Source organism: Polyergus mexicanus, unplaced genomic scaffold (genome assembly GCF_030449975.1).
Source record: "Polyergus mexicanus isolate NDT 795.1 unplaced genomic scaffold, iyPolMexi1.0 SCAF_12, whole genome shotgun sequence".
Lineage (NCBI taxonomy): Eukaryota > Metazoa > Arthropoda > Insecta > Hymenoptera > Formicidae > Polyergus > Polyergus mexicanus.
This window is the reverse complement of record NW_027223332.1, coordinates 802,803-825,584: the sequence shown is the minus strand read 5'-3', so window position 1 is coordinate 825,584 and position 22,782 is coordinate 802,803. Positions and strand designations below refer to the sequence as shown.

Genomic DNA, 22,782 nt, shown 5'->3' with positions numbered 1-22,782 from the left:
AATTTTGGAAATTTTTCTTAGACGAATATTCTGATTTTCCTTATTTAATACAAAGAGTTTAATCGTTTTTATATATTTATTTCTTTAAATAAATATTGCGTAAGAATGTATAATTTTTCGAATTGATATAAAATGTAAGGATACATCACAAAAAAAAAAAAAAAAAAAAAAAAAACACCGAGAGAGAGATTTGCACTTTTTAATTAACTCGCTGTAATAAATATTTTTTCGCAATACTATTTTTGAGAGGAGGAAAAAGAGAGACAAAGAGAGGAAGCGCTAAGGAAAATAATTTTCATTAATTTATGTTGTTTTATATTTGTCATTAATTATGGTAATATTTCGGATAAATATCTAATAACGATGAATAATGTCTCAATTACTGTCAAAGAATATCGTGATACTCGAATGCGATTTCTAAACACACGCATCTTACTCCGAGATTCGCATACGGAAAACGTTCAGCGTTGCAACGAGATGCAATAGTCCGAGCGAAAGTCGCGGAGAGAAAGGAAGATTTTTCATCGCCAGCATCATAATGCGGCACGCGATTCAATTTCTAACTGCTATAAATGTTATAAAACAAGGGGAAAAAAAAAGAAACTTCTTTTTTTTTGTGTTATTAATATGTGTATAAGTAAATTTAAAGTTCAATTGCGGTTCAATCGCATATTGAACGAGATTGAGAACACAATTATAAGTATAATTATATATTACATATCACAACACAACAATTTATTTTCATCTTAGCGTTAAATAATTGCTTAGTTTGTAAATGTAGAGCTTTTCTTCAACAAATATTCTCTGGGATTTTAAATCGTATATCCGTAATGATCCTGCCTTTAATCGTAACGATTGGATAAACGTGCTAAGATATCACGATCCTTAAATATCCCTGTTCGGAAGTTAGATGACAAACTGGATCGCCCGAGAGATCTTTAGTAGAAAGCAAGCTGTGCGTGGATGACAGTCGACCCGAATTAATATTTTTCTATCTAAGAATTCGAGCAATTATATCTTTCGCCATCGCTTTTTCCTAAAATGTAATTTGCTATATCTCTATCCTGTACTAATCTCTCATATTAATCCGCTAATTTTATAATTAAATTAGTGCTAATACTGGGTTATTCGGTAAATACTAAGATCCGCGAATTTTTTTACATTTTTCCTATTTGACTAATTCCTTCATATCACAAAAATCTTAAACTTCTAATCAAGCACTTTTCAAATTTTTCGCTCTTGCATTTATATATATTTTACGTTTTCATAAAATAATAATATACGAAAATAGGCAGAAAATATTTTGCGAACATAATTTCATAGTCACTGTCAGATCTCATTGATCTCACTTAAGCGCAATTATAATCATGCGTCGCAATTTTTTATTTAACTCAGTTTAAGCCCCATCTAAACAACTCAATATACGCCCAGTTCATTTCAATTCGCCGAATTCAATCCTATCAATTAATTTCATTTAACCCACCGCTTATTCGATTATGCTTTCATATTTATAATAGAGCGCATAATACTGATTATTTTGCTTTATTCCATGTATTTTTTTGTTTCTTACTCGTAAGAGTTTGCTTCATTAAAAAATGCGCGCACACACACACACACAGTTGCTCGTGTCAAATGGAATAATAATAGCAATCATTATTATTAGTAATAAGATTTATAGGAAAATTTATTTTCTGTTATTAATATACATAGTAATAATTCATATTTTTATTATTATTACTCTATTATGGTAAGCCAAAGTTTGATTCTGTCAGAATTGGGCGTATATTTAATCCGTTTGTATTCACGCTTGACCGAAATTGATTGTATCACGCCATCGTTTTAGATTCTCTAGATCGTTTGCCAAACTACAATTCCGAGTGTCTGATGGCTCTTACGATCGTAAAATGTCGTCCTTACGAGCGATTAACGTTCACCCGATAATCAAATGCATGCAAGATAATAGATCCTGTCCGTCTACTCGACGCCTTCGAGTACCCGAATGACTCTTACATCATTCCGCGTTAATAGAATCGTTCATTTACGATGCCAAGCATTGTTGTTGCTTTCGCGTAATCGTTATCGAGAAGAAATTGTGAAACCATTACAATTACACCGCGCACCATTAAAAATATTTTCAGTCGAGAATAATGTTATTTTTACATATACAATAGACGATTTAAAATCTGTTTTCATAAAATCTTTTTTACTCAGGTAAAAAATCCTTCGTAGATAATATGTTAACAATTGTTTTCGAGAGAATATTTCGTAAAATCTTGATCACGCAAACAACCTTGTTCTTTTCATAAATATTATGTATTAATGCAGATATTATGCATTTTTCTTATATAAAAAATCGTTTTAAATATATTACATCGAAATAAATAATTTATACTCCGAGATTGCTAAAGTAACAAAAAACGTCTTTTGTGCTCGACGAGCGAAATATCGTTGTGTATGTGTGTGTGTATATATATGGACCGTTTATTTTGAAAGTGGTGCAAGTCCATTTTCTTTTGTTTCGAGAAAATTAAATGTTAGCAGATCTGACAATTAAAAAATATAGGTTAATTATGTGAAGTCTGGTAATGTTTGTACTAATTTATCAATATGTAATTTGATTATATAAATTTCTTTTAGGCGAATTTAACTAAAATAATATATATTTCCAGGCTGCAAATGGACTTACGTCACTTTCATAATTAGTCAATTGTAAATATCATTTAATTTCAATTTTGAAATAACAAATATCACTTAAAATATATTTCATATTAATCCAATTTTGTTTATAAATAATAACAAGAAATAAAATAGAATTAGTATTTTTTATTTTGAACGTTAATTATATTTATATATTGTTAAACTTAACACAAGATATTGGTATTATTAATTATTTATGCTCTTCATGTGGCAGTGTTTTGAAATATTCATGATGCACAGGAGGTATATAAGGTAATAGCTGCTGCATATCCTTATATTTTTCGTATGTAATAGGCCTGGCATCGTGATGGAAATTGGACTTATACCACTTTCATAATCAATGGTTACGCAATTTCTTTTACCGGCCAATTTTAAATTCAACAAAGCATTGGCATTTTTTAAGATATTAAATACTAACTAGTTATAAACAAAAAGTTTACACTAAATTAAGCATAAATTACGTCATATCTCATTTTTTAAAAAAAAAGACTTACACCACTTTCAAAATAAACGGTCCATATATTGAGTTTTCATTATTTATAATGTAATTTTAGAGAGTCAGAAACTCGAGTGTCGCTATTTTAAGACCCGTTGCGTTCTATTTTCGTTACTAGTAAAAGGGAGAGCGAGGGAGTGAAAGAGAACTTAAATAAAACACGAATCCACTTATTTTAACGATAAGCTCGAAATTTCATTTAGACTACTGTAGCATATGTCAAATAAACTGCTCATATATGAATCACGTAAGAATAAGGCTTATATGATTTCGGAGTGTCATATACTATTTATTTACACAATTTTGATATAGTGTATAATATATTGTAAGTTAAAAGCTGTGACATTAAAAAATTGAGAGTTGACAAAGAAATGAGTTTTGAATGTCAAAAATTAATAAAATCGAATAAAAATTGAATGTTAAAAACTAAATATTAACAATTGAAAATCAAAATATTTATGCGCTAAAAACTAAGTTTGCATATTTACTATCTAAAAAATAATGATATAAAGTAAGTTCCGAATTATCTTTTATTAAATATGTAAGAATGTCATGTCGTAAAAAAAAAAAAAAAAAAAATCTTACCGCGATTATACGTCACTGTCTATTCGTCAACATGTCCATAACTGCGAAAGTTATAATCGTTATCGCAATGAGGAAAGAATCCTTGATGAGGAAAAGAAGAACACGAAGACGACAAGAAGAAGATTGGATCTACGAACATGCTTCTAGCGGAATTTTCTCTTCGTACAAATTCTTTGGATCGTTAAGGAGACGCGAACGACGTGCATCTCTTCTCCTCTTTCTCCTTCTCTGTGAGAAAAGAGAACGAGTGACCCGAAAATTTCGACAGGCCAAAGGGAATATTGAATATATTTTTCTTTAAGCAGAAATAACAAGGCAAAGCTTCTCGTTGTTGGTCGATGAAAAATATTTTATCTCGAGATTACGTAATAATTTTATATATGATTCTCCACCATTCTCGGTACTCGGTCATAAATTTTATGTTTGAAATAAGTATATGTCAAAAAAAAGAGCACAGATATTATTAGAATCTTCATATCCGCTGCATATCCGTAAAATACATTATAGAGGAATCCATACAGTTGGATCGGAATTCATTCTTTCATTTCCTCGAACTAGATACCCATCTTCTATCTTTTTATATTTTCGAACGGTATCTTTTTTATTTTCTTGTTTTATATTTTTTTGTACCTTAAAAAAAAATTTTTTTTAATTTTATAATCGAATTAAATAAATGAGCGAAATCAATATTTAAGTTGTTGCAATTTTTAGAAGTAATATCAAGATGAGAATGTGCAATTTAATTCTAATTCCTATCCAATAACATTTTTGCAAAAACAATCACAAAACTGCTTTTTAATCTGTGATTAATTTCTTTACGAGATTATTATTATACATAAAATAAAAGTTAGCTCGCAAAATTATCCTTGAATTTTATTGATTCGATCAATATGTCTAAAAATGTTATAAATTAGTTATTTGTCTGATGAAAAATTGAGTCTGCGATTTTATCTCGGAATTTATGATCTTATTCATTAAGTATTTGAGGTCACATATTGTTCATTAGCTGTCTAAGGAAAGATAAAAGAACAAACCGGAATTTTTAAAACGCCGAGTAGTGGCATATGATAATGGATGAGCAATAAAAAGAAGAACCGTTACTTTTGATCGCTAGTTTTGTGGGTTACGTATAAAGTTCACGAGCGCTCAATATATCCAGTAATTATGCGAAATGTCATCTTATAAAGAACTTCATTTGCCTTCATCTCTCTCTTTCGAATATTATTGACATTTTAGCGATAGGAAATAAAGCATTTTTTGTTTAGGTAATTATTTCTATTAATTATTTTTTTCATTTTGAATAGCAATTTTGAATGGAATACGATATGGCTAGTCATTCCATCATTGTAAATGTATAAGCCATGTGAAATGATAGAATACTACACGGTATCTTATAAAAGCATTTGAGCAACACGTCCGATAAGAACAGTTATAGAACAAGTGCTGTAGAGAGAGAAGAAAGTGTGAGAATTCTCATATATGATAAATTTTATCAATAAATAATATATATTTATTAACACTAAGTCAACTTTATTTTGTATTAGATAATATCAAACAGTTTTTAATCTTTAAAAATAAAAATGTGTAAATATTGATAACAATTCAATAATTAATATACGAATATTTAAGTGATAGAATAATTTATATTTAAGTAAAATCTTTTTTCAGGGGAGAGTTTTTTTTTTCAACGGTTTCTTTCTCTATTAAACAAAAATATTTCAATTTAAATAAATTTTATACTTTCATTTTATTATACGAAAGAAATGAAAAATAAATTTGTTGAGCTCGATATAATATACGCACTCTGCTTGTTAGCTATGTCTTGGCATGGAATACATATATTCTACGCTCGGACTATTGGTTGGATTCTATTTGACAGAGATAGAGTATCATAGTAATCATTCAAGCATCCGCGAATTAAGAGCGTCGACGCGAAGCGATAATCGTGCCGTCAGCTGATGAAATGACAGTCATACAGATGCTGACAGCTTGGTAAAAAAATGTATTAGTATCGAATATTTCTATGAGTATTACAATTTTTTATGTCAAGCTATTCTATGGGCGCTTTATAAGACAGTTTAGTTTTTATCTTCTTTAACATTTCACGTTCTAAAGTGACGACATACCGGAAGTGTTTGCCTAAGAACATTTATAATGCGTTACTAATATTGGAAGAGAAATGAACCATCGAGCAATAAATGCAAGCCGGTAACGCGGCCAATTTCTTGGTAAGGAAATCGGATTTCAAAGCACGTAGGACGTTAATAATGATAGCATCATCATCGACTATTTCTCAGTTTAAATGCTTCGGTATTAGCATCAACTTTACAGCTTTAAAGCGTTAAAACGTTAATGATAATGAAAGATAATAAAACTTTCACGTTAAATATACATTGAAATAGCTAAACAATTAACTGTCAATAAAAAAAAAAAGAAGAATACTTTTTAAGATATTATATCTTCGTGAATTATATTATTAGTATTCTTATACGATCGATCCCGGGTTCATTTCTTCCGGTAAAATAATAACAAAGTTTGCAGAAAATATAAATAATACGATAATAGTAATTCGTCACGCGTATAGATGCAAATCAGAAATATATTATCGCTTTGCGAATTATTATATGGTTTTTTTCGATTTTTATTTTCACATAGAAACAAATTTATACGGATTACACATTGCAAATGTGTTACAAAAACCGTCCAATCGTATCCCGATGTCTGTCATATGTACGAGTTATCACAATTATCGGCATCTAAGGGATTGACGGAGAAAATTTGCGAACCTGTTCCCGGCGTATAATAACACCAATACTGTACGATAGGTACATACACGCCCACGCGCGACCCGGTATGATTAACGTCGACAGAGAGAAAGAAAGAGAGAAGCGGCTTCGATACGAAGCGAATAAAGATGGAGAAATAAATGAGAGAAAAGTCGATGAGAACAAATGCAGAAATATTATTCACAGATTAAAATGTGGCAAATTTATAGGAGTATCATATTGGCCGTTCTCATAATTATTAATTAATACTTATTATAATTAATTCAAAGTGATTCCCCGTCACTTTGTAGAGAATAAGAGTCGAGATAACGTCGGGGGTCAGAGTTAAAGCTTGCGTACAGCTAATTTTAATTAATATTTATGGGAACGTTGGCGCGTCGCGCACGATGATGGTGTTGCTACTCACCTCCTCGAGGGACGTGATGGTCTGCCTACACTGTGGCATTCGCGAGACAAAAGTGGACGTGGTGGGCGAGTTATAATCCTCCCTCGTCTCCTCGACGAACTCGCTCACGGCGATTAGGCCCGGCATCTTTCCTCTCTCTCTCTCTCTCTCTCTTTCTTGTTTTCTGTCAGTTGTTCCGTCTCCCGCCGTCCACCCCACCCCGCCCTACCGCCACCAAGCGCCCAGCTGCAACCGAGGCTGTCCCTTCGGGGATCCCTTCTCACCGCCGCGGCTTCCCCTCGCTTCGTCGTCCTTATCGTCGTATCGTATCGTCGTCGACGACAGCGAACACTTCACCCGTTGTCTCTCACCATGAATACCGCGGGACACCCTGGTCAACCTTATTTGTCTCTCTCCCGTGACGTGGTGCGTAAACGTCGTCCCGGTACAACGAGTGACAAGAAACGAGAGAGAGAGAGAGAGAAACGGAGGAGTGTGAAGTGCGCGGAAAAGCGAGCCCGAGATAGAAGGAGAGAAAAACAGTGAGGAAAATGAATGTCGAGGAACGAGGAAGAGCAAGATAGACGGCAGGTTCGCGTCTCTGTTTTCGCGCAGAGAGAGAGAGAGAGAGAGACAGACACATACACTCGCGGGACCGACGCGATTATTTTCGCGACATGGTCGCGGCGAGCTAGCGGCCGTCGCGAGGATACATAACAATAGCAGCAGCAGCAGCAGTTCGCTCTCGGCGAAGAGCGCGGGTCACCACGCATACGTCCATGCGCGCATGTACATATTACCGCGAACGGAACGGAACGGAACGGAACGGACCGACCGACGCACACACGTATATTTGTACCGCACTATGCACACATGCACACACAACACCCGCGCGCGGGCGCGTACGCAGTTGCGTCCGCGAGATGCTCCTTCGTACGCCAATCTCGCATCAAATCGCGCATCAGCTACTGATTCGGTCGGTGCCGAGTACCGCCGAAACGCTCGCGACTGCGGCCGAAGTTTCACTGCGGCGGCGCTGGCGACGCCCGCGCCACCGGACTTCGTACGCCACGAAACAAAATATACCTAGAGCGGCGACGCGACGCGCGAATAAACGCGTTCAGCGGAGAAAACCGCTCAGCAGCGATCGAACGTGATTGGCTCTTACTTTTAGAAGCAACGAATCAACGTCGAGTGTCGACAAGACAATAACTGAGCGCATTATCTGTCGAACGCGGCCAACGATTGATGGCGCAACGAGATGAAATTCGAAATATCGACTAATATTTTGCGACGTCGCGTTTTGATGTGAAATGTGGACGCGATTAATATATTTAAAAATTAATATACGTATATAAATATATGCTTATATGTTAATATTTGGATATTTTAGAATTAACCAATAATTAAATATTTCAGACATTAATTTATCATCATAATTTTGCTATAAAAATTGCTTTTTCAAAAACCTAGTAAAATTGCTGGAAATAAAGAATGTCGCAACATGTCATTAAATCATAAATCTAACAACAGAAATTATATATATAAATTTGATTATAACTATAAAATATTACTCTGTTAAATACAGTTAAAAAGAGGCAGAGTTGAAAGATTTAAATGTTTTCTAATTTTATTATAGAAACAAAATAATATTAAAGTACAGTCTCTTGAAGCTTAAGCTGTTTTTTGCTCTTAGCTTTAACTTGCGCAGCTATTCGATCCAAGTCCCTGCGTCCCTGACTAGTCAATTTACGTCCACCGAGAGGTGCCTTCTCGATCAACTTCAGCTGTTCCAGGCTTTGGAGTGCCTTGCGCGCAACACCACCCGCCGATCGACAAAAGTGACTGGGATGAGTACCATTACGTTTGCGTCCACCAAAGATCTTTGTAACGGCACCGACTCCGATCGGGCTACGAATATAAATGTGACGCACCAGAGCTGCGCATCTGACGTAATACCAATCGGGATCGTAGGGAGCCAGTTCCTTGAATTTAGCTGTCTTCACAATATCCACCCATTCTGGCACTCGCATTTTGCCAGTCCTACAAAGTTTTACGATAGAATTAGAAGACAATTTTTAACAGTAAATTATATGTTTATGTATTATCATGGTAATAGTATGGAACAAGAATTTTTATAAACTATGTACAATATTTCAGAAAAGAAATATTACGTATATATATATATATATAATATGATGATATATAATAAATGATTCTATCAAGTATATTAGTATATTTTAAGCATTACATGTGCAAGATTTAGGTTAGGTTCTGGCTATATTTGTTACTCACTTTTTCAGAAAGGCTGCAAAGGCCTTCACAAATTTTTGCTGATCTACGTCTTTTAAAGTTACAGACGGCATCTGTGGAAAAGAAAACTTAATAAAACAACCGACGCATAAATTGACATGTGCATCCGCATGTGACATGAGTGAACGAATTTTAAAACAACGCGCTGAACATTCTAGGCTGAAATTTTGATTACCGGTATAAATCATACGAGTCGTGAAATCAGTTGCATACATTTATATGTCGACTATCGGATTTAGTTTACTAACAACAGTTTGCCAGAAAACTGTCATCATAACATACCTTGGTAAGAGATCGCTAACCGGAAAGAGCAGAGCGAGCGGAGTCTGGGAGAAAACGGCTGGGATCATGAAATTTCTCAAGATGGGCAACCTCCATCCCAAAATGGCGTGACTGACATTGACAGGATATCGTTCAATCGGGACAGACTAGGTAATTCACGCCAAAGTTGGTTGATATACCAATAAATTTTCTGATACAATTAATCACTTAATTAAACAAATCAGTGTGATTTAAGAAAGAGGTTATATAACCTTACAGAAAATATCTTTATCTCCTGTACGTATTGCATAATGTTGCTCAATGGATATGATATGCGTAAAAGTGACGAATTATCATCAAGTCAACGGTCATTGTCACGTAGATAGTGTGACGAATCAGTAGGTGGACGATAACCGTGACGGTGCTAATGTAAGTCATCTATATAAAGACGAATCATGATCCGTAACCTCTGTCGAGTATTAACTTCGCCGAGAATTAGGACGCGCGCGTATCAAGCCATGGCCGACGTTCTGATGGAGCAGGTGCCCTTTTCAAGGGATTTTCTGTTTCGCCAGGTAAATAATTCGCACGAAGAACAATGTACGCATGTCAGCCGCCTCTGTCATCTTACGGACGGTCGCTTGCACTCGCAATCCGGCGACAATAAATTTCCATTTAGCCAAATCGACTCCTATGGTCATTTCGATGAAATTCCGATGATTAATTTGATTGTCGATTAATTAGCACAATGATCGATAGTATTATTTTTATTATATACGAGAGATAAATATCTCGTTAGAAATTTCCTTCATCATTCCACAAGTATCTTAATCGACGATTAAGTTAATTGTAATTCGCTCCACGTGACCATGGAGTGACATAGGAGTAGAGTTGCGTCGACTTGTCACTTTAGGGGCAATTTCGTCAAGTCCGGTTAGACGAACCGAAGGTTAAAATTATCAGGGTGGTTAACTGAAATGACGTGAATGTTTGGTTCTCCTTAATCTCTATTTTCTGTTGGCCATCCTGCTAATTTTAACCGTTGGTTCATCTAACCGGACTTGAAATTGACCGTTGGATGGACAACATCCAAGGTAGGAATGGTGGTATTTTTTTATTGCTTATTATTTCTTCACATTTCGTATAATTTGCGATAAAGATGCGAAAGAAATTGTCAAATTAAGTCAAATCCTGTATGTCTCTAGATTTTTCTTCCGACTTCGAAGTTATTACAATTCTTCCTTGCTTATTTATTAGTTTGATATATTTTCGAAATATTTTACATCGAAATATTTCAGAAAAACATAAATCGATATAATATATATATAGCGTATTTTATTGTTAGTACATGATGTAATATTTTTCACACATCTTTGTATATTTAAAATATCGAAATAGAGAGAAGAAGGAAACAAAATACACGAGAAACATCGTAAAAGAGTGAAACGAACAGATATAAAGTCAATATTTCTTTTAGCTGTATTTTTTCTTATATATACATTGCGTTTACAAGAAAATAAAATTGATGTAACTTGAGTATTTCGAATTGTAAGAAATTAGAAAAGTGCAACTGAAAAGTGCATATCAAAAATTCTGTTCTTTTTTTTTAGCTGCATTTATTGTATATGAAAAGCAGATGTTTTTGTATTGCGTGCAAAACAAATTAGAATTTCGAACAGGATAAAAAGGAGGAAGATTTATTGGTAAATGGTGTATATGCGTACGTTTTGGTATTCGAAATAAAAGCCAAAGTGCCAAATATTAAATTTAAAAATTTATTTTGATTATGATTTTAATGTAAAATTTACATGTTTACGATTTATATATGTTTCGGATTAACTGAATATCTTAAAAACGGATTATTTTTACATTAGAGATGTCATTAATTATACATATTTCTCAGAGATTTCCTACATATTGATTACAACAAATTCGTTCTGGTCCATTAAATGAAAACGAGTTACACGTTTTTCAACTCGACATTGATTTTTGCATATAATGGTTTCGATACGATATCTTCAAATTTGTATTGTTACACTGCAATACATGCACTGTATTGGACAAATTTTTTTTAATGATCGCATGTCGTTGATTCAGTTTTTTTTTTTCATTTACAATTATAGCAGAAATTTGAAATAGTTTGGATGAAAATTTGATTTTTTGGCCAAAAGATTGGTGACGGATTCATCCTGAGATATGAAAAGCAAAATATTTATTATTGTTTTTATAACTTTTTTAATTTCTATAACCCAACAAAGTTATATATATATATATATATATATATATATATGTATATTAACAGAATACAGCATTAAGGTAATAAGTTATAATGTAACGTAATACTATTTATATTTGGAAATTATCGAATGAAATTAATGCTTGTTTTGGCAATGAATCCTTATAAACACATATTGATTTATCAAACAAATAATTTTCTGTTAAGAAAAATATTGTTATTATATTTTCGTTATTATATCGATTTATGTGTTTGTAAGTTTTATTTTTACTTAGAATTGTGTGTATGTGGGAATATAAATGGAATATTTGTCAATTAATTATCAATAAAAAGAAAAATATTATATATTTGAATTAATTCAAAAAACGGATTGCTATTAACAGGATTAGTGAATGTTGCGCGTTAATAATGGACAAAATACAAAAAATATTTTATATTTTGTGGTAATGGTTTCGAACAATCGCATATTTTCAAAAAATTATATCTTTAGTTATTCTCCTAATTACGCGTTATACATAAATCAAAAGTCAAAAAAAAAAAACAAAACATATATGACAAAATTTAAAATATATTTAAACATTGTCAAATGTGAAAACACTCATTTACATTAAATTGATCATATTATCTTTTATATTTTTCGCTTGATGTACCATATGTGTCTAGAATTGTGGAAAATATGTGCAGTAAATATAATTTTATCTTTTCTATGTCTTTATTATCATATCTTATGCGTCATATGATAAGAGATTAGCTTTATCTCATTTTATTTTATTGTACTTGTTTTTTTAATTAATCAATACTTTAATATGGATATGTACATATACATTTAATTTTATTTATAATAATACAATTATGAAGATAAAATCAGGAAAACTATATATATTATAAATGAGAACTTACTATTTACAATATAATTTTATTGTGTATCCGCATTATATTGCTAAACAGTAATAAAGAATTATTTAAATTTCCAGTTTTTCGATCCAATATCGAGCACGTATACGTATTTGCTGGCCGATATCAACGATAAAGAAGCAATTTTAATTGATCCAGTTGTCGAATGGGTTGAACGTGATAAAAAAGTCATCGAGGAACTAGGATTAACATTAAAATACGCCCGTAAGTTGTTATCCAATATAAATCATTATCTCGTGCGTGAATATCGCCGTTTATAAAAAATAATAGAAAATTGATATATGAGAGAAATGCGCGGAAGCGAATTATACAGTTTTTCGTATCATCCAATATTATTTAATGATATTAGTTAATGATAAGATTATGTATCTTTTACTTAGGTTACAGACGGAATACATCCATATATTTTTAAAGCAATTTTGAGTTTTGCAAAATATGCATTAAATGATTCATAATAACAATTTGCTTAATTTTCGAAATTTGACTTATGCTGAATATAGAAACTAGAGAAGATATATCGATTTTGCGTCAATCTTTCTTACGAATGGAATTTTAGAAACACATATTTAATCGAAATAATTTATTAAAATATTGTGCTTTTCTCTAACACTCATATACATATTTCCTGTCGAGAATTAAATTATATCACTTTTATATGACTTTTGAGCAATTAAATATTGAAGCACACCATTATTAGCGCGACAAGAAATATCAGCTTCTCCTTAATCATATTACGTTCGAGACATTTTGGAAACATTTAGATACGTCAGATATAAAATTTAAATTTTGTATATTAAGATTTATTTTTACGATATTCATAATTTACAAAATACCAAACTGATATATACATGTATAGATAAATTTTTATTTTTATTTTTACAATATTATATATCTGATTTTTTAAGAATTTTTCCTGTAACTTTAGATCTCACCGAGTTTGATGCAATTTTGTAATTTGGAAAAATTTTTTAATAGTATCGATTGAGATTATAGTCTATAAAAATTATACTTTTTTCTTATATGCGCGATACGTGTAATAATAATTAAGAGATATTTAACATATTAACATTGTGCAAAATCAATCACATTCTAATGTTACAAATGTAACATTCTAAAATTTATTAACGTTCTCTATAAAAGCTTTAATTGATAACTAATTAATTATATATACTCTACTCGAAACAAAATATATTATTTTACTATCGTCGTTACTTATTCGTCGGAAATGTACTTGTCGGCAATTACACGATACCGCGTAATGTGATTTACGAGTCGAGCGCAAAATTATATTGCAAACTATCCTACTAACCGACCAATATTTGCCGAACTTCATAATGAATTGGCATGCAATCCTACTACGCTGCTAAGGACGGTCGCGCATAGTTTTGCCATTGTTCCGGGGGTTAACACGGCGCGGTGGACCATAAACCTGGTGAGAATATGTCCAGGCATATCGTTGAACTTTACTAATATCGATAAAGAACTTCGACTCTCTTTAGATACGATTCGATCCGATTTTGTATAATTTTCGAGTGTATCGCGCGACAAAAGCATTATTTTATCGACAAATCGTGCTTATCGCGCGCGGGGGCGGATCTGTATGGAAATTAATGAAGTTTAATTTTTAACTGTCTCTCTCTCTCTCTCTCTCTCTCTCTCTCTTAAAATACTTTTTGTTTGTTTAATGCAGTATATCTCTTTGAAATTATGTTGCAATTATAGAAATATTTATTATTGAAAATAACAAAGTGGAGAAAAGGACACAAATAAATTATTTCAAAATGTGATTAGAATCAAGTATAGAATCGTGATAATCATTATCACAAAATTTTTTTTATTAATTTCTGACAATATATATGGAAATATACATTATTAAATCGCTATCAAAACATAATATCAAAATTTAAGCATATGATATTATTTCTGTTGCGTAGAAAAGTTACATGCAGTGTTTTTTTTGCTTAACACTTTAATTTCTCTCTCTTTCTCTCTCTCTCTCTCTCTCTCTCTCTCTCTCTCTCCAAAAAGTCAATATTTATTTCTGTTTGCGTGAAGGATATTAATTCTTTTTAGTCAAAATATGGGCCTTAATTGCGAACGACTTTTAGTTCGGCAAGAAGGAACAGAATATGGTGTTGTATACCTATAATCAGAGTTGATAGAATTATCATATTATTTATTATATTATCAGACCGCGGAGTGATTTTTGCGAGAGATCGCTTTGGCCAAGTGGAACATATGCACTTGTTTATGCGAAGCTTTTTATATGCCAATTCTGTCCCAAACAAACGAACATTTCCATAATGCATCTCTCTCTGTTTTCCGATAATGCATGCACTATTAATACCGTTCAACTTCCATAAAACTATGCGAATTATTTGTAATTCAACTGTATAAAAAACGAAATAACTAATTAAATAATTATTTTTAACATAATATTGAATTATTTATATCTACGTTTCTATAGATATTTAAAAGGAATATATAAAATATTCCAAAATTTTTCCGATATTGAGTTCAGATTTTCCGATCAATATCAGAGCGTTATAAGTTTTTAAAAAGGTCGATGTTAAATATCCTAAAAATTAATTCTATAATTAACTAATAAATTGTTACATTTAGGTCAAGATGTCTTCTCTCTCTCTCTCTCTCTCTCTCTCTCTCTCTCTCTCTCTCTCTCTCTCTCTCTCTCTCTCTCTTAAATTTTCTATACTTGTATAATTTTCTAACTATGCCGTTGGATCAATATATCATGAACTGTTCTTCTCATTAAGAAGAATGTTGGTTGGTTCTGGGTCATTCTGTAGCATTCTATTACGGAAGCATGATACAGCGGGATGATCTCGCGCGAACTCGACAATATTTTATTGATTATGCATTTACTGGTAATAGTGACTAGCCTCTTCGCTCCATGGTAATATTTCTCACTATTGCAGTCAATACGCACGTGCACGCAGACCATATCACCGGAACGGGTCGACTGAAGTCACTGTTGTCTGATTGCAAATCCATGATATCGCGCAATAGCGGTGCCGAGGCGGACGTACTCCTGGAGCCATACGATCACGTCCAATTCGGCAGACACCGATTGAAAGTGCTGCCCACCCCCGGTCATACCAAAGGTCAGATTCTTTTTTTTAGATCAATTAATTTAACAAATATAAGTTTTGAGAAATCTACACAGGATGTCCGACGCCCTTATGACATCGAGAATTTTGAAATAAATCGAAGTTTATTAAAGTAAAATTATATGATATATATGTGGAAATTTGATTGCAATCTGAGTTTGCAAGAATCGATAATTTTTATCATATTTTCTTTTTATTATATGTTTTTCTTAATAGTTTTAATACTCCTAGCTTTTTATCTAATATCTTACATGACATGTTAAATATCTCGCAAGACACCTTGTGTGTGTATACGGTTTTATTTTAATTTATTAATCTTTAAGATGGAAGATATATACCATAAACTTGCAAAAATAATATGCTTAATTACTGTTATATTATCGAAGAAGTGTATATGTGCGATCTTTCTTGTCAGAAAGATCACGATTGTAGTTTCTATTTTTCTTTATTTTGTTTTTGGGTGGTAAAATATACCATTGTCCATTTAGCATTTTACCATCGCCTATGTGTCAGCTACATGGTATGGTAAAACAGCGCTGCCCTATAAAGTGCTAAGTGCATAGTGTATCACATTTGATACATACGTGGATTTTCAGCATTTTCTCGACATGTTCTGTGAGCTATTTCGCGTTACGATAAACGTACATGATATATGTTGTTGTCTCCTCGAGTCTAAATGAAAAATTAATATTTATATTTTTTTTCTCTGTCACGCTTCTTTTTTTATCTTTTCTATTTTTTTAATTGCTCTGTTCTTTGATATTTTTATTATGTTCTTTTATATTATTATATTATTTTATTACTTTTTATATTATTATGTCTTTTTAATAACAGATGTTTTGACACTTGTCTTCTCTCTCTCTCTCTCTCTCTCTCTCTCTCTCTCTCTCTCTCTCTCTCTTACTTAAAAAAAATAATTCCATATTTATTCAAAATATCCATTATTTTTTAACCTTTTCTTTTTAATGATTTACACTATATATTTTATATTATGTATTTTGACACTATATGTATTATATTCTGTACTTTTTCACATCATATATATATATATATTTTATATTTAAAATCTTTGTAATGCATTCATAATAATGTATTATTTAATACATTTGTTAATGCTTTCGTTATATTCACGCAATAGAATGTAGTTTTTAAGTGACATAGCAAGTCTCTTACGAAACTATAACGTGATAAGTTACAGATAAATTCATGATTCTATCGGGTTGCATTTCTTGCGCGATCGATCGCGTTCGCCTGGTCTATTATTTTATTAATTGAGCTGCCGAGAAAAGTGGCGAAATATTTTCTTGCGAGAAGGGTGAGAGGCGGTGCTATTTTATACGTGAATTGAAAAGATCAAGGATATAATGCGCGTCTTTTCCGAATACAGAAAACGAAGTTAAAAACTTAAGCATTTAAAATTATGACGCAAATTCAATAATTTCTAACACGTGGAATAAAGATATTTAATTTTTAAGACGCAAAGAAAAGAAAATAGAAATATGAGAAATATATTTATAACTATCATTTTCGAATAATTCATAATTCGAGTAGATTTTTAAAAAGTTGATATTAAATATTTATAGATGTGAAGATTTATATTATCGTAATTTTTAATATTGTAATATATTATTTTTCTTTTTTCATTATTTTTGCATGCTCAGAAGAAAATATATTGTGTTGCATTCTGAATTTTACACGCTTGTTACATATAAGATGTAGTGTTTGTAGAGTAATTAACTTAAGTTGTTCTTTTTGTCCAGAAAATATTGTGTCATATTTTTTGTATAGTTTTTTTAACAAACATATTTGTAGCTGCTAATATACTTTTGTATCATTAAGAAAGTGTTTCCGCTCGGGCTGAGATAATTTTATTCATCGGGTGTCCTAGAACTTACTACTATTATCGGAAATTACATATTTCCCGATCAAGTTGAAGTTAATTTCTTTTCAGCAAAGAAAGATTAATAATGTATTATTCCGTTCCCGGTGACTGCTTTAACATATTCAAATTAAATGTCTCATAAATAATCTTAAAATTTAATTAATTAAAGTTTAATGAATCCTGAAATTATATTCTCGCTAAACTTTATTTTCTATGAAATAAAAAATAATTCTTTTATTATATTTATATTATTTCAGTTAAATTCTTTTTAGCAGAAAAAGATTAATAGTATATTATTTTAATCCCGGTGACTTTTTTAACAAATTCAACTTATAAACGTCTCATAATTAATCTTAAAATTTAATTAATTAAAGTTTAATTAACTTGAAATTAGACTCTTGCTAAACTTTCTTTTATAAAATAAAAAATAGTTTTTTATTATATTTATATATCAATTTTAAAAGACTTGCGAAATTTTTGCGAAATTTTTTTAGTAATTAACAATGAGAAATTAATTTTTTAGCAACAAACCTTGCCTTTTTCTTAGTTCGGTCTCTAACATTTATTCGATAATTTTGGGACACTTTGTACTTGTACACATGTATACTGCTACACATACATCGCTACAGGAATTTACACGGTGGGATGGGACGAAAAAAGAGGGTTCTTATTGATCGTGTCAGATTTGCTACTCGTCGTGACTCAATCGTTTGTCCAGAGGAAATCCTGGAGGCGTCTAAGCTATCTCGATATCGGATCTGCTCGATAGGCTCGATTTTTCGTGCCAAATACGCGAATAGCATGCATTAAATACCTATGACTTAAAATTCGATACCAGCTTCATTCCCATACGCTAAAAAAGTAAAGCTCATACGATGTGAATTCATGCATTGAATTAAATCGTAAATATTCCAACCTTTGCGGTAAATGCACTGCATTTGTTGTACGAGAAAAAAAAACCAACAGATATTTTATAAAACAAATATTTGTATCGAGAACATAAACGATTTGTATGCCGATACGTAGAACGTTCCAAAAAACTTTTCAACAATTTATAAATTCAAAATTGTTGAGTAATTTTCAATATTATTATTTTTGATTAAAACGTCGGAACGCTTATAATTTTGGATATATTTATTATGTCGTTAGAAGAAAAAAAGAACGGATCACACAAAGAATCTTTTACCATAAAATTGATATTAGTAATACCATTTTACATTATGTTTATTATACAATTTTATCAAATGGCAAATTTTTATTTAATCTTTAGTCAAACTTATTAAGAAAATGACTATTGTAATTTTATCATTGGAAGCTCATTGTACGTATTTATGCAAGTATTATATATACAATCATATCCCACTCTACCTCAATTCTCTGGATATAAATCATGGTTTCTATGTCGGGTATTGTCTCATTCAACATTTTTCGAGCGAGAGCAATATATCTGTTCGCAATTCCCTTCTTTCCTTTTTTTGCCAAACGCAATATTGCAAATAGGATGAACGAGCTGACGAACGAGAACTCAATTTATCGTACCGACCGATTACGAAGCGAATCGCCGTGAAAAGATAGATATATATTCCGTTCAAAAAACGACGCGATGCTTGCGCGGATGATGGTCGCGTGAAGTGAAGCATGATATCGTAAATATTCCATCTGATACTTGTGCAGGTTGCGTCACGTACGTTTGCGATGAGCAGGCAATCGCGTTTACGGGTGATGCACTCTTGATACGAGGATGTGGCAGAACAGATTTTCAGGTAAGCCTGACCGGAAAAGTCGCCGGAGAAGTCGCGTATCTTTGCGAATACACGTGATTATCCCACGTTTCATGGCGCATATGTATATGCGCCTTTAAACCGCGTATAATTGCATGTAAGTCGTATTTTTGTTTTTGAGAAATTTACGATAATATTTGATAGAAAATTTAGTTACTTTATTATAGCATTTGTTTGCGATCATATAAAAGAACACAGAAAAAGAAGAATTTAAACTTTTATATTATATAAAAGTTTTTTTCTAAAATATCTTTAAATTTATTATTTTTAAATGATATCACTATATTTCATTTCACAGTTGGTTTGTCGCGAAATCTAGTCATAAATAAAAAATAATCAGCAAATGAAACTTACAATTTGCCGGCCACGTTAGCGTTAAACGTGCGGTGAAAATGACTCGACGAAGTTTCTTTATAAAGTTGAAATTCACCCTTTCTTGCGGAGAACATGTAATCTCTTGCATATTAATATTATATGCATGTTCTTATTCTGCTTGTAACTTTTAATCAGCGATACTTTAAGATGTGACAAATACAGAGTATCTTGAAAATTTTTCGCTGTCTTTGAAATTGATTGAGAAGCAATTTTTTTTTTTTTTTCAACAAAAATAAAGAATAATATGTGATTCTATTCTTTATTTACAAACTTTATTTTAACTAGAATTTTTTGTTGATTGATTTAAAGCTTACTGATTTTTGTTATTCTTAGAGAATTTTTAATATTGTAATTTAAAAGTTGGGAAGAGAATATGCATTTGAAATATTTTAAAGAAATCAACTCTATAAAATTTGTCAAAAAATTTCATGTGTGAAGAAGTGTGATAATTTTCGACAAACTGTAGATTGCATATGTCTCATAAAACTTTTCCCAGACCTGCACTCACGAGTTTATTAGTTCACGCATTAATTCCTATCGATAAGTTGCTACTGCATTTCTTTCAATGAATCGTTGTCGCTTAATCAAAACGAACGCTTCCTTTTTTAATAGGAAATATCGTTCGCGATTTGTCGCCGATATAATCGTCGGATGTCGATAAATGGCGTTTATTTGTACGTCATAACTAATGGACGATCGATGCGGACCTGGAACAGACACGGACGACACGGCAGCATTCTGAATTCTCGTTGAAACTTCGACGGCCGCGCGCAATAACATTTTCTCTTCGTTCCGCATGTAGCACAAGTAAACGTCGATATATCAACCGGAATATGAAAGACTTCTTCTCCGCAACTCGTGTGATGAATAGCCGTCCGTCATCATGTTCGACCGTGTGCCGGTGCATTTTATAAACGTGCCGTAGACTTTTTCTTCTTGAAAGCTCGATTAAACGACCCTTTAACATAGGAGAGTTGAGGGAAATTTCCACCCATGACATATTTCAAGTTACAGCAATTTCGTTTCATCGCTTGACAGTGACTTGACAGAGATTGAAATTGATTCAATTTATATCAATTTCTAATTTTATAAATACATGAAAATGATTTGTTCGAAATTTATTGAGAACAACATTCGGAAGCATCTTTTATCGATTAAATTAATTTAGAATACCATGCATATATTATTTTACTTTATTTATTGATTATATTTGATCACATATTTTTTACTTCCGATCATCGTGTATAATATCACAAGTAGTTTTGTGACATATTGTAATTGTGCCGTCTGCACGAAATGCTGCACCATCTGTGCGCAGGGCGGATCCGCAGCGATTCTGTACAAATCCGTTCACGAGAAGATATTGAGTTTGCCGGAATATTATCGATTATATCCGGCGCACGATTACAACGGCAGAACCGTCACTACCGTGGCCGAGGAGAAGGTTTTTAATCCCAGATTATCCAAGTCACTCGAGGAGTTCGTCGACATCATGAATCAACTGAATCTTCCGTATCCAAAGATGATCGGTAAGTTTTTTTTTATATACAAACGTCCTATTCTCTCTTTAAGTATTGCCATATTTACATTTTATTAACATATAAAATTCATGTCAAAAGAATCTCTGATGGTGTATCAATATAAAACTAGATTTGTAAATTCATTTTTTTTTCTTTTCAATTAAACAACTTGTATCGTAAAATATATAATGTAAAATATTTTTTCGAACCTATTTTAAATTTTGGATTACTGAGACGCTCGTAGCATTATAAATTCTGTTAGTGCAACGTTCCCGATAATAATCAGAAATAATTAATGTATCAGGGAAAGAGAGGACTGTTGCACTATCTATGAGACGTTATCAAAATGGTTCTCTTGCAGAAGCTCGGTTGCATGGATCCCGTTGGGATTCACATTTTATTTTCGGAGTTGCGCGCACTTTGCTGCTATCAGCTCGATCAGATGATAAGCTAATAATCGTCTTTCGGGTGTTACAATATAGATTTAGATATCTCCGTGAAATGAACGCTGAATCGGCGAGAGAATAGCGTTGATCGTGCAGACGGAGCGCTCGATCATTGGTTGTAACTTTTACTTACGAGTGAAAAGTGAAAACTCTTGAATTTCGCACAAATTTGCGAAAACAGTGTAACTTTTTCCCGCGCAAAACAATGGGATACGATTGGATGAAATGTGAAACGACATAGAGCACAAATTGAGCGAAAAAGTTCAAATTATGCGATATAGAGAATTAAATGATAAAAACAGTTCTTAATAAAGTGTACATATAAAATAAAATAGAATTTTAAAAATATTCCCTTTCTTTGTGAAGGTACGAATTTCGAATGGTCGATATTAGCAACTGATTTCAAGATATTAAACATTTCTCGATTTCTTTAAAATTTTGATCTTTCTTTATTTATCACGTGATATTGTCGGAAATTAAAGAAAAATTAATGGAGATGATTTTACGTAGAAAGGAATATTTTTGTAGCAACTGTGTCGCTTACGCATAACTGGCGCGTCTAAATATTAGATGAGCAGAGACGCCGTTACATCTTGTCGGTGAAGCGAAAGGAGATCGATGAAATTGCATCCCGTCGAATGTTGAATAAATAAGCTTTTTGTCTCGCTTGACAGCGTCTTGAGATAAATTTTAAAAATTTTATTAAAATAATAATATTTTAATAAAAGAAAAGAACGTATTAAAATTAGTTATACATAATAATCATATATAATGAATAATTTTAAAAATTTTATTAAAATAATAATATTTTTATAAAAGAAAAGAAATTATTAAAATTAGTTATATATAATAATCATATATAATAAATTATACATTTAATATATATCACAATTGTCAGTATACATTATAAATAGAATGAAAAAAAAAAAATAAAAATACTCATCGTGCCATTTTTGCAACAATGAGCTCGAATGTA

The 22,782-nt window shown here is 31.9% G+C and overlaps 3 protein-coding genes across 8 annotated transcripts in view; 1 reads left to right on the top strand and 2 right to left on the bottom strand.

The window, feature by feature from the left end:
* The window catches only part of Asap (ArfGAP domain of ASAP), a 40,136-nt gene extending 32,128 nt beyond the window's left edge, over window positions 1-8,008 (bottom strand). The window contains exon 1 of one of the 3 annotated variants that reach the window (XM_070305392.1): window positions 6,971-8,008. In XM_070305392.1, coding sequence (XP_070161493.1) covers window positions 6,971-7,096 — 126 coding nt within the window. In that variant the 5' untranslated portion in view covers window positions 7,097-8,008. The remainder of the gene's footprint in view (window positions 1-6,970) is intronic. The other 2 variants (XM_070305389.1, XM_070305391.1) reach the window with 2 other exon arrangements.
* A 545-nt stretch (window positions 8,009-8,553) lies between these two features.
* On the bottom strand, window positions 8,554-9,650 carry LOC138938286 (small ribosomal subunit protein eS19A). Of its 2 annotated transcripts, none has more exons than XM_070305148.1 (3): window positions 9,545-9,650; window positions 9,245-9,315; window positions 8,554-8,992 (listed from the first exon to the last, which is right to left on the bottom strand). In XM_070305148.1, exons 2-3 carry the CDS (start codon window positions 9,313-9,315, stop codon window positions 8,602-8,604), a joined length of 462 nt encoding a protein of 153 aa, XP_070161249.1. In that variant the 5' UTR covers window positions 9,545-9,650; the 3' UTR covers window positions 8,554-8,601. The 2 variants fall into 2 exon arrangements, with proteins under 2 accessions (XP_070161249.1, XP_070161250.1); XM_070305149.1 differs by lacking the exon at window positions 9,545-9,650 and adding an exon at window positions 9,438-9,515.
* A 147-nt stretch (window positions 9,651-9,797) lies between these two features.
* The window catches only part of LOC138938285 (persulfide dioxygenase ETHE1, mitochondrial), a 45,743-nt gene continuing 32,758 nt past the window's right edge, over window positions 9,798-22,782 (top strand). For 2 of the 3 annotated variants that reach the window (XR_011447675.1, XM_070305146.1), the window contains exons 1-5: window positions 9,810-10,098; window positions 12,734-12,878; window positions 15,611-15,796; window positions 19,359-19,447; window positions 21,159-21,369. Coding sequence is in view for 2 of the 3 variants with exons in the window: in XM_070305146.1 (XP_070161247.1) it covers window positions 9,979-10,098; window positions 12,734-12,878; window positions 15,611-15,796; window positions 19,359-19,447; window positions 21,159-21,369 (751 nt within the window). In the remaining variant the exon portion in view is untranslated. The other variant, XM_070305147.1, reaches the window with a different exon arrangement.